At 44.1% G+C, this 10,245-nt stretch overlaps 1 protein-coding gene across 2 annotated transcripts in view; it reads right to left on the bottom strand.

The window, feature by feature from the left end:
- PGK1 (phosphoglycerate kinase 1) overlaps positions 1 to 7,308 on the bottom strand; it is a 23,057-nt gene extending 15,749 nt beyond the window's left edge. The window contains exons 1-2 of one of the 2 annotated variants that reach the window (XM_017864643.1): positions 6,943 to 7,308; positions 1,105 to 1,155 (exon numbers count right to left, since the gene is read on the bottom strand). In XM_017864643.1, the coding sequence (XP_017720132.1) occupies positions 1,105 to 1,155; positions 6,943 to 7,007 (116 nt within the window). In that variant the 5' untranslated portion in view covers positions 7,008 to 7,308. Of the gene's footprint in view, positions 1 to 1,104; positions 1,156 to 6,276 lie in introns of both variants that reach the window. The other variant, XM_017864645.1, reaches the window with a different exon arrangement.
- Between the last annotated feature and the right edge of the window lie 2,937 nt (positions 7,309 to 10,245).

Below are 10,245 nucleotides of genomic sequence, written 5' to 3'. Positions count from 1 at the left end.
TATCAAAATATCTCATGTAACCCATATATATATATATTCTACAAAAATTAAAAATTAAAAAGTAAAGACAAAAATAAATAAAGACCTTTTACAATCTAGTCAAAAGCAAGAGCAGTACTCTCACTTAAAATTTCTGTTTCTGAATCTAGGATCCAAGACATTGGAGCAGCTAAACTGACTGAAAATGCACTTCTGAAGTCTTTCCTGTTTGTTTTTTAGAAGCAAAAACAAACGAAAATTCTCAAAAATTGACTTTATCTGAGCCATCTGGAATGAGGGCTTGTAAAACTACACGTAACCTTAATAACTACTGGTACTTTTAAAATCCTTCTCTTACACAGATCTTCATTTTGCAAGAGAAGCCAAGTAACTTTAAACTTTTATATTCTTTTTATTTTTGTGTGTTTTATAGAGATGGTGTCTCACTATGTTGGCCAGGCTGTTCTCGAACTACTGGCCTCAAGCAATCCTCCTGCCTCAGCCTTCCAAAGTGCTGGGATTACAGGTGTGAGCCACCGCACCCAGCCAACTTTTATATTCTTTAAAAATGAATACCTCTGCCAGGTGTGGTGGCTCACACCTGTGGTCCCAGCACTTTAGGAAGCCAAGACAGGAGGATCACTTGAGTCCAGGAGTTTGAGAACAGCCTAGGCAACACAGTGAGACCCCATCTCTACAAAAACATATTGTTTTAATTTAACCAGGCGTAGTGGCATGCATCTGTTGTCCCAGCTAGTCAGGAAGCTGAGGCCAGAGGATTGCTTGAGCCCAGAAGGTTAAGGCTGCAGTGAACCGTGATCACACCACTACACTCCAGTCTGGGTGACAGAGTGAGACCCTATCTGGGGTCTCAAAAAAAAAAAAATGAACTCCAAATTCTTCTAACTTTCAAAAAACAAAGGGAAGGGAATCACTTTCTTAAAGATTTTGCTTACATTTGTATATTCTCATAAATAAGAAAGCAGATCAGATAGTGGGTTGACAGAAAGCCAAAATCGTATGTCTCAAGTTGCTACAGTTCCATAACACAATATGAAAGGAAAAACATTTCATCCTATGTACCCACACATTTAAACCCAGCTCAAGGCTTAGCAGGGACCTTACCTCTGGTTGTTTGTTATCTGGTTGTTCTTCATAGGAACATTGAAGTCGACTCTAAAAAAGAAAGATTCAAGACCATGATCAACTTATTGTTCCATCAAAGATTAGGAGATGCACTTTTAATGAACCAGTTAAATAAGTTGGAAATTCAAATCTCATCTTAAAAATAATCAGTGGCATTAAAAGTTAAAATAGTGGTTAGTCATGGGGAGGATGGAGGGAGTGGTGACTGGGATAGGACACCAGAGGCTTTGGGGTTCTGGTAATGTTCTATCTCTTAACCTCAGTGATCATACAAACGTGCTCATTCTGTGGTAATTCTTTGAAGATTGTGCCTTTTGGGTATGTACTCATACTTAAAAAGAATTTAAAAAAAATAAACCCTAACTAAATCACAGGAACTAGCCCTGAAGATCTGAAGCTAAAAGCCAGTTCATCTAAAAAATACTGTCTGGCCTGGCACAAAAGTATCGGGAGCAGCTGGAGGGGTGAGGAAAATAAGGAATGCATCTATCCAATCCCTTGATACTATTCTTGGTCGCTCGTGAAACAACATGACTGGGAAAAAAATAACTGAAAAATAAACACACTAAAGAAAATCATCTTTTTTTTTTTTTTTTTTTGAGACAGGAGTCCGCTCTGTCGCCTGGGCTGGAGTACAGTGCCAAGACTTCAGCTCACGCAAGCTCCGTCTCCCGGGTTTACGCCATTATCCCGCCTCAGCCTCCCGAGAGCGGGACCACAGGCGCCCACACACCTCGGCCCGGCTAGTTTTTTTAGTATTTTTAGAGAGACGGGTTTCACCGTGTTAGCCAGAGGGTCCGATCTCCTGACCTCGTGACCACTCGTCGTCTCGGCCTCCCAAAGTGCTAGGATTACAGGCTTGAGCCACCACGCCCAGCCTGAGAAAATCATTCTTTTTGGAGAAAGTCTGGGGCCTTAAGACTAGGGGTCCTTCAAGCAATACACACTAACATAAGACAGCCTCTTTCAAAAAGCCTGAGAAGAGAGGGTGGGACATGTGCCCCAGCCCACCTGACAAACAGGCAAATTAGAAGGGAAGTAATCAAGATGACACAAGATAATAATGCACTGCAGTCTCTCTTACCCAACAGATTACTGTGTTACCATTCTTAAGAACCAATTATTCTGAACTCCTTGGAACCTCAGCCTACTTCAATGTGAATGAAAACAATAATGTATAGTAGCTATTTTTAAGGTCTGTGCCTAGCATGATCATTTTTAAGTGATTTTTTTCTCATGGGGATGACAGTATCTACCTCGTAGTTATTGAGAGAATTAAGTCAGCCAGCAATTTGTAAAGTGCTAAGAAGTGTTCCTGACACACAGTAAGTGCCATAAAAGTGTTAGTAGTTGTTATATGTTTCTCCAACATGTAATTCTGTGATTTGACAAGTACATCAACCACTACTAAAACAGCTAGCATCACTTGCAAAGGGACTACAGTGAAGTATGACCTAATCAGGAAGACTACTGCTATCCTTGATGATAAGCCTCCATCTTTTTCATCTGCCTTTTTAAATACCCCTTCCTCTCTAAGGCTAAGGCAATTACAAACTCCTACAGACATACTGAGAAGACCACCAACTTCCTATATCCACTAGGCCTGAACTCCAATCCACCTCACTGAAGAACAGCCTTTCCAAAGGTAGGTTGAAGAAAAATAATTCTATATTAAAACATGTTTTAAAGTCTTCAAAATTAAAGGCAGTAAGCCTCTGATGAAAGAAATACACTCTACTTTGCTTCAGGCCACTTGATTCTCTGTCTTCTTTAAATATCCTGAACAAGGTGCCTGCCAGCCTTAAAGTACATTCCAAAGAAGAGAGAGTATCCCATTACCATGGGTCATTTTGCCCCATGCAACCTCCCAGAAGGCCTATGCTCAAAAGGACTAATGGCAAAAGGATGGGCACAAGCCACTTCTTGCAGTGCTACTCTCTACCCCCAACCCTTACAGAGAGAAATATCTTTGGGCAGAGACACCTAAGAATCTGTCTCATCTATCCTAGCTGCCATGGTGTCAGCTTACTAATGAATTAGACTTGGTTTATACTCTCTCCTCAATGCCCTCTGGATTACCTCCCCTCATCTCCTACACTCAAACAGCTCTGCTTTTACTTCTCCTCTGAGGACTCCAACACAGGAACTGCTCTTGCCTACAGATTCTACTTGTTCCATTTTACATAAAATATGCACAATTTCCCTTTTTTTTTTTTTTTTCGTTTCCTTATAACACTCCTGAGCTTTACTTCAGGCACAAAGTCAGTTATTACTACATATCCATCAGAACGAAGAATAACTAAAATAAAAAATAATAGCACCACCAAGTGCTGGTAATGATGCAGAGAAACTCATTATTCACATACTGCTGGTAGAAATATAAAATGCTGCAGCCACCTTGGAAAACAGTCTGGGGATGATACCTCAAAAGGATGTGGCCCAGCAATTCCACTCCTAGGTGTTTACCCATGAAAAATGACCATACCAAGACTTGTATACAAATGTTCACAGCTTTATCTGTAATAGCCCCAAATCAGAAACAACCCTAATACCTTTCAATGATAGTTAAAGAAACTATGATACATCCATACCATGGAATACTACTCAAGAATACACAGGAATGAACTTTTGATACATGTGACAATGTGGATAAATTTTGAGGACATTATGCTAAGTGAAAAAAGTTAATCCCAAAAGGTTATACACCACGTGATTCTAACTGTATAGTATTTTTGAAGTGACAAAATTTTAGAAACAGTGGACAGATCAGTAGTTACCAGGAGTTAGGAAACAGGGTGGTTATTATTATAAAGGGGTAGCAAGAAGGAGATCTTGGTGGTGATTGAATGAATAGTTCTGTATCTTGATTGTGGTGGTGGTTACACAAATCTATGCATGTAAAAATGGCATAGAACCACACACAAGTGCAATTTCCTACTTTTGATATTATACTATAATTAGGTAAGATGCATTCATTAGGGGAAAATGGGTGAACACAAGACCTCTCTAACTTTGTAACCTCCCATGAATCTTTAATTATTTCAAAATAAAACATTAAAAAATATACTGGTTTAGCTGGAATAAGAATATCAAGTCTCTATCCCCTGAAATCTCAGGTCCCAGGTCCAGTTCCATTAAAAACTCTCAAAGGAACCATGTCCATCAATGCTTCACTGCCCCACATGGAAAACTGGGATATTGTGAGTGTCTTAGAGACTTTTTCTCTGCTCTCAATTTTTTCCTGTTTCTCTTCCCACTACATCAAAGCAGTTTCTTTACAAGTTACAACAGGTTGGAGAAAACCAGTGAGGTTTAAAAAAACAGGCAGGAGCAAGCAAAAAGGAAGTGCAAGCAAAGGATGACTGGCAACCTATGAGAGAAAGAAAGGAAATTACCACAAAAATAAGCAGAAGTGTATTCAAAGAGGCTGTAAAGTCAACTGGGAGTCCTAAAAAACTAAGATGGAACCTGGTAATTAACAAGTCAGAGGTTTCTGGCTACCCCATTTTCCCTCAACAAATCAATTTCCCTTGGCAATCCAAACCAGCGGACCAGAAGAGTCAGCAAATACCAGAGTTCACTTCTGCAGGACAAAGACGACAAACGAGGCAGCCACTACTCAGGAAGCCCCACTCCGGAAACACTGCCAGCAACCACCACGTTGAAACAAAAAAGAATTGAGCTGACACCACATGGCTGCCTAAGCACCTCCAAAAAAGTAGGCCTACAACGAAACTCTCTGTTCACAAGAAATACATTAATAATCAGGGAACGATGTTCTCAGCCTAAATAAGAAGGTATCCAGATTACAGGAGAAAGCTCTATTACAGGAGAAAGGTCTATTTCAACGTATCCTTGGTCATTGTCTCGAATATCTAGCTGATATTGTCTCGAATATCTAGCTGATCTAGAGGATCTAGCTGATAGCCAAGGAGACCTAAATTGTACTCCCAGCTCTGCCACCAACTTGGTAGTTCAGTAACCCTGAACAGGTCATTTTCCATCGGCAAAACATGACTAGCCAATCATTTCATGGCTTTGGATTGGTGTGTGCTAAATGAAACTTTATTAGGTCCAGAGGGAGAAAAGTTAAGCAGCTCCTACAATCCCACCCCCAGCTAGCTTCTTCAAGCCAGTTTCCCTACAGAGAGAGGAAATAAAGCCCAAGACTGCAATTATAGGAAGGTTATCCGCATGATGTCCCACTCTTTGTCTTTTAGTTGGTCCATGCATCTGGAAGAATCAGCCTCGAACACAGGGGAGATGCAAGGAACTAATTAAAACCTAAAAGCTAGTTGCATGCCAATGTCCACCTGTCCTGTTTTTTACAGGGTCTATCCCCTTTTATTAGGATTATATGAGGGCCAGAAAGGGCACTCTTCTAGTACTAACATGGCTGTGATTCCTACTTTGTCCAGATTACAAAGGCCTATGCCATTTGGGGAAATGTGGAAACCAGGTATTTTTCATAGACGTAAATTATTGGGTTATTCTATCTCCACAGCAGGGCAGAGGTTACCTGCAAAGTAATATTGACCAAAGTGAAATTAGAGAGAAGGGGAGAGCTACACGTACTTTTAGAGTACCCATACACTTCCCTAACTCAAACGTGTCCTCATATGTTTAAAGTTAGAGTAAAGGGAGATCTCCTACTGACTTATCTGTCTGTTAATATCCAACACAAGCCCTCACTTGAACCAGCCCAAATTGGAAAAGGGGCTAGATTACACCAGCCACATGCCTACCCATCAATCAACCACTTCCCAAAAAGGTCAAGGTTGCAAAATGCTATCAACAGAAACCTTTATGAACCCTCAAAAACACCACTCTTGGATCCTGTTAAGGTATATGAACAGTCAAGTCCATCAGTTACATACCGACTCATCCTCCTGCACCTTGCTCCTGGCATGCACAAATACACCGCACGTGACAAAAAGGATAAAGGTAAAAGCTCCACACTATACCAACAATTCTGGCAGATAAGAGAGAAGCCGTGTTGGCAAGTGACCAGAGATCCACATGCGCAGAGTAAGAGACCCAAAGTGCACAAGGAACCTTCTCCCACTTTTAAAATTCTGATTTTCTAGCCACACGTGGGGATGAGGTTGGAGGCCAGCAAGTATGAGCAGCCACACCCTGCTCTACCATTACCTAGTATGTCACAATCCTGATGCAAATCCTGTGCCCAAGAGTCCAAGGATACCACGCTGCAGGGCAGCAGAGGCCTGTTACATAAGCTCGGCAGGGCCTCCTCCGGTGCGCCCCGCCCTACCCTCCCACCCCAATTCTTTAGTGGTAGGGGACTGGGGGGTCTACTCCTGAACAGTTAAATCAACATCCTCTTGGAAAGATACCCTTTTGTGCAGCGACCTGTGAGATGTGGGCCGTTTCTCATTTGTCTGCGACGATCTAGGAGCGTGGGGGAAGGGAAATGAACAAGATGACCTTTCAAGGTCCCTTCCTTGAAGCCTAGAGATTTGCAGGATAAGCATTAAGTCTCATCTAGCCGACTGGGAGGTGGAGGCAACGGAACTGCATTTCACCAATAGGAAAAAGGACAAAATGGGTCCCAGCAGCAATCTCAGCCCTTCCTTAGTCGGACCCATCCCCGAAGGGGGTTTCGGCTGCTTTCTGGGCTGCAGAAAATGCGGCTAGAAACCACCAAACCCCTGAGCAGCCTCGCCCTCCAAGCCTAGGACCCGTGGGGCCCAGCCAAAAGCTAAAAGCGACGTAGAGCAGACGAGAGAACAAGTCGGCTCAGGCCAAAGAGGTTTGCGACAGAGCACAGAGGCCACGCGGGCAAACGTGCGGAATTACCTCATAACGACCCGCTTCCCTTTAACATCCAGCTTGTCCAGCGTCAGCTTGTTAGAAAGCGACATTTTGGAAATACAGCTGGGAAGAGAGGTCGGTGATTCGGACAACCCGGGAGCCTGCTGCAGACTTGCGCTCGGGAAAAGAGAAGAATGCCGAACACCACGCGGGCAGGAACAGGGACTGCACTGCCGCCCCACACCCCGCCTTCCGCACCGCCCCTTCCCGGCCGCTGCTCCCGGCGCGCCGTGCTGAGCAGCCGCTATTGGCCACGGCCCATCGCGGTCGGCGCGCTGCCATTGCTCCCTGTCGCTGTCCGTCTGCGAAGGTACTCGTGAGACGTGCGGCTTGCGTTTGTCACGTCCGGCACGCCGCGAACCGCAAGGAACCTTCCCGACTTAGGGGCGGAGCGGGAAGCATCGCGGGGCGGGGGGGCCCACAAGTGAAGCGGCGAAGATCCGGGTGACGCTACGAACGGACGTGAAGAATGCGCGAGACCCAAGGTCGGCGCCGTTGCGTTTCCCGGAAGCGCGCCCAGAGCAGCCGCAGCCCAGTGTAAGCCCAGGACTGCCTTGGAAAAGGCTCCACCCCCTATCCCATGGAATTCGCAGCTGCCCTACCAGGATCAATGCAAATGCCACCTCCTTTTAGAAAATCCTGGTTTCCCAGCTCCCTTCATGGAATTCTGCTACTTAAGTCTTACTTAATAAGAGACCTCTCATAAGTTGGAAAAGGCCCAGGTCCACTCTGGCCCCCACCTTTTAAAATAAAATGCAATGTAATTTTTTTGGTTATGGCATGATGGATGCTAATGGCAAACACATATGGCATTTTTCGTGTATTAACCAAAGCTCACAAAACGCAGAAGTGACTACTTTCATCCTCATTAGGCAAATGAAGTAGCTGATGCACAGAGAAGTTTAGTGGGCCAGGCGCTGTGGCTCACGCCTTTAATCCCGGCGCTTTGGGAGGACAAGGCTGGCGGATTCCTCGAGCCAGGTGGTTCGAGACCAGCCTGAGCAACATAGCGAAAGCCCATCTCTACTAAAAATACAAAAAAAAAAAAAAAAAAAAAACCCAGTCTGAGCAACATGGCAAAACCACATCTCTACCAAAATACAAAAATTTAGCTAGACGTGGTGGCGGGCACCTGTAGTCTTGTTACCCGTGGGGGTGTCCAAATTCTTGGCGTCTTGAACTAAGAACTGGACAAAATGCACAAAGCAAGGAAAGAATTAAGCAATAAAAGCAGAGATGTATTGAAAACGAAAGTGTAACCACCCAATGGGTTCACTTCGTCCGCTGCCTAGACAGAGCTGATTTATCAAGACAGGGAAATTGCAATGGCGAAAGAGTAATTCACGCAGAGCCGTTGTGCGGAAGACCAGAGTTTTATTATAACTCAAATCAGTCTCCCTGAGCATTCCGGAATCAGAGTTTTTAAGGATAATTTGGCGGGTATGGGTTGAGAAAGTGGGGAGTGCTAATTGGTCGGGATGAAGATGAAATAACAGGAGGTCGAAGTGAATTCTTGCAGAAGTGAGTTCTTCCTGGGTGGGATCGTGAAGCTAGTTGAGCCAGATTATCAGTCTGGGTGGTGTCTTCTGCTGCATGAGAATGCAGGGGCTGCAAAACATCTCAAGCACTGATCTTAGGTTTTGCAATGGTGATATTATTCCCAGGAGCAATTTGGGGAGGTTCAGACTTTTGCAGCCGGAGGCTGCATGGTCCCTAAACCGTAATTTCTAATCTGGTCCCCGCCAAGAAGGGGAAAGGGCTATTATCAATTTTTTCTCAGAGTTTACACTATAAATTCCTTCCCAAGGCTAGTTTGGCCTATACCCAGGAATGAACAAAGACATTTTAGAAGTTAGAAGGAAGATAAGGTAGGTTAGGTCTGATCTCTTTCACTGTCATAATTTCCTCAGTTATGATTTTTGCAAAGGCAGTTTCAAAAGTATACTCTACAGGGCAAGAACAGGCCTGAGCAAGCAGCTCAAGAGCTTGATTACAGAAGTTTCTGGGATTTAAATACCCTCTAGAGGTTTCCCATTACACCCCATGCAAATGAAGTACTGGTCCATGATCAGTCTGATTGGTTGCAGAAAGTGACCAATCAGAAGCTGAAGTGAAGTTACACAGTTACACTCCTATACAAATGAAAACTTGGCCTGCCACCAGCCTGGTTGGTTGCAGGAGGGGACCAATCAGAGGTACTTTCAATTTCTCATTCAACTGACTTTTATTCACGGTGCTGGGAAAATATGTATACTGACTGCGGAGATATTCCAGTTAACCAAGTGTAATGATGATATATCACTCAGATTCCCTTTCAGAACTGAGGCACTCATTATTGGCTGCTGGGAGTATTAGTTACTGACAGCTCACAGCTGAGTCTCTCCCCAGAAACTGCCCTCTGTTGAAGGAAGCTGCCTTGCCTAAGGTTATACCCACTTCCCTGGGGCATCCATCAATGATTGCTCAATACAGTTCCAAAGGCCTGGCTTCTTTGCTTCATTTCGGGACATCTCTTAAAGGACCAACTCTGCTTCAGAACTGTCTGTGGGGTTGGCTGAAGCCTCTATTGAAACTTCTCCCTCTCTATCCAAGTCTGATTTCCTTACTCCTTTACAGGTGTTGTTCCCAGAAGCAACCCCCAGTAATCCACCTGCACACAAATCTCAATCTCGGAGCCAGTTCCCGGGGAACACTGGGAAGAATTCTAAGATGGTGCCCATGATCTCTGCCCTCTAGTGTTCACATCTTTCTATAATTTCCTCCCCTTGAATGTGAGCTGGACCTATGACTGGCTTCTAACCAATAGAATGTGGCAAAAGTGATGAGATGTAACTCCCATGATTAGGTTATGATGTGGATATGAGAGTCCATCTTTCTAGTTTGGTCTAGAGAGACTCCCTTGTTGGCTTTTTTTTTTTTTTTTTGAGACGGAGTCTCACTCTGTTGCCTAGGGTGGAGTGCAGGGACACAATATCGGCTCACTGCAACCTCTGCCTCCCGGATTCAAGCGGTTCTCATACCTCAGCCTCCTGAGTAGCTGGGATTACAGGTGCATGCCACCACACCTGGCTAATTTTTGTATTTTTAGTAGAGACGGAGTTTCACCATGTTGGCCAGGCTGGTCTCGAACTCCTGACCTCAAGTGATCCGCCTGCCTCGGCCTCCCAAAGTGCTGGGATTACAGGTGTGAGCCACCACACCCAGCCCAATGTTATTTCTTTAAACCAATGAGAATTCTTGATAAACAACTTTGCAATCACCCCCTCTCCTGATTTCTTAAAAAATTTG

The sequence above is a fragment of the Rhinopithecus bieti genome, unplaced genomic scaffold, assembly GCF_001698545.2.
Source record: "Rhinopithecus bieti isolate Rb0 unplaced genomic scaffold, ASM169854v2 scaffold_78306, whole genome shotgun sequence".
Taxonomy (NCBI): Eukaryota; Metazoa; Chordata; class Mammalia; order Primates; family Cercopithecidae; genus Rhinopithecus; species Rhinopithecus bieti.
The sequence above is the reverse complement of the archived record's forward strand: the minus strand, read 5'-3'. Positions and strand labels throughout refer to the sequence as shown.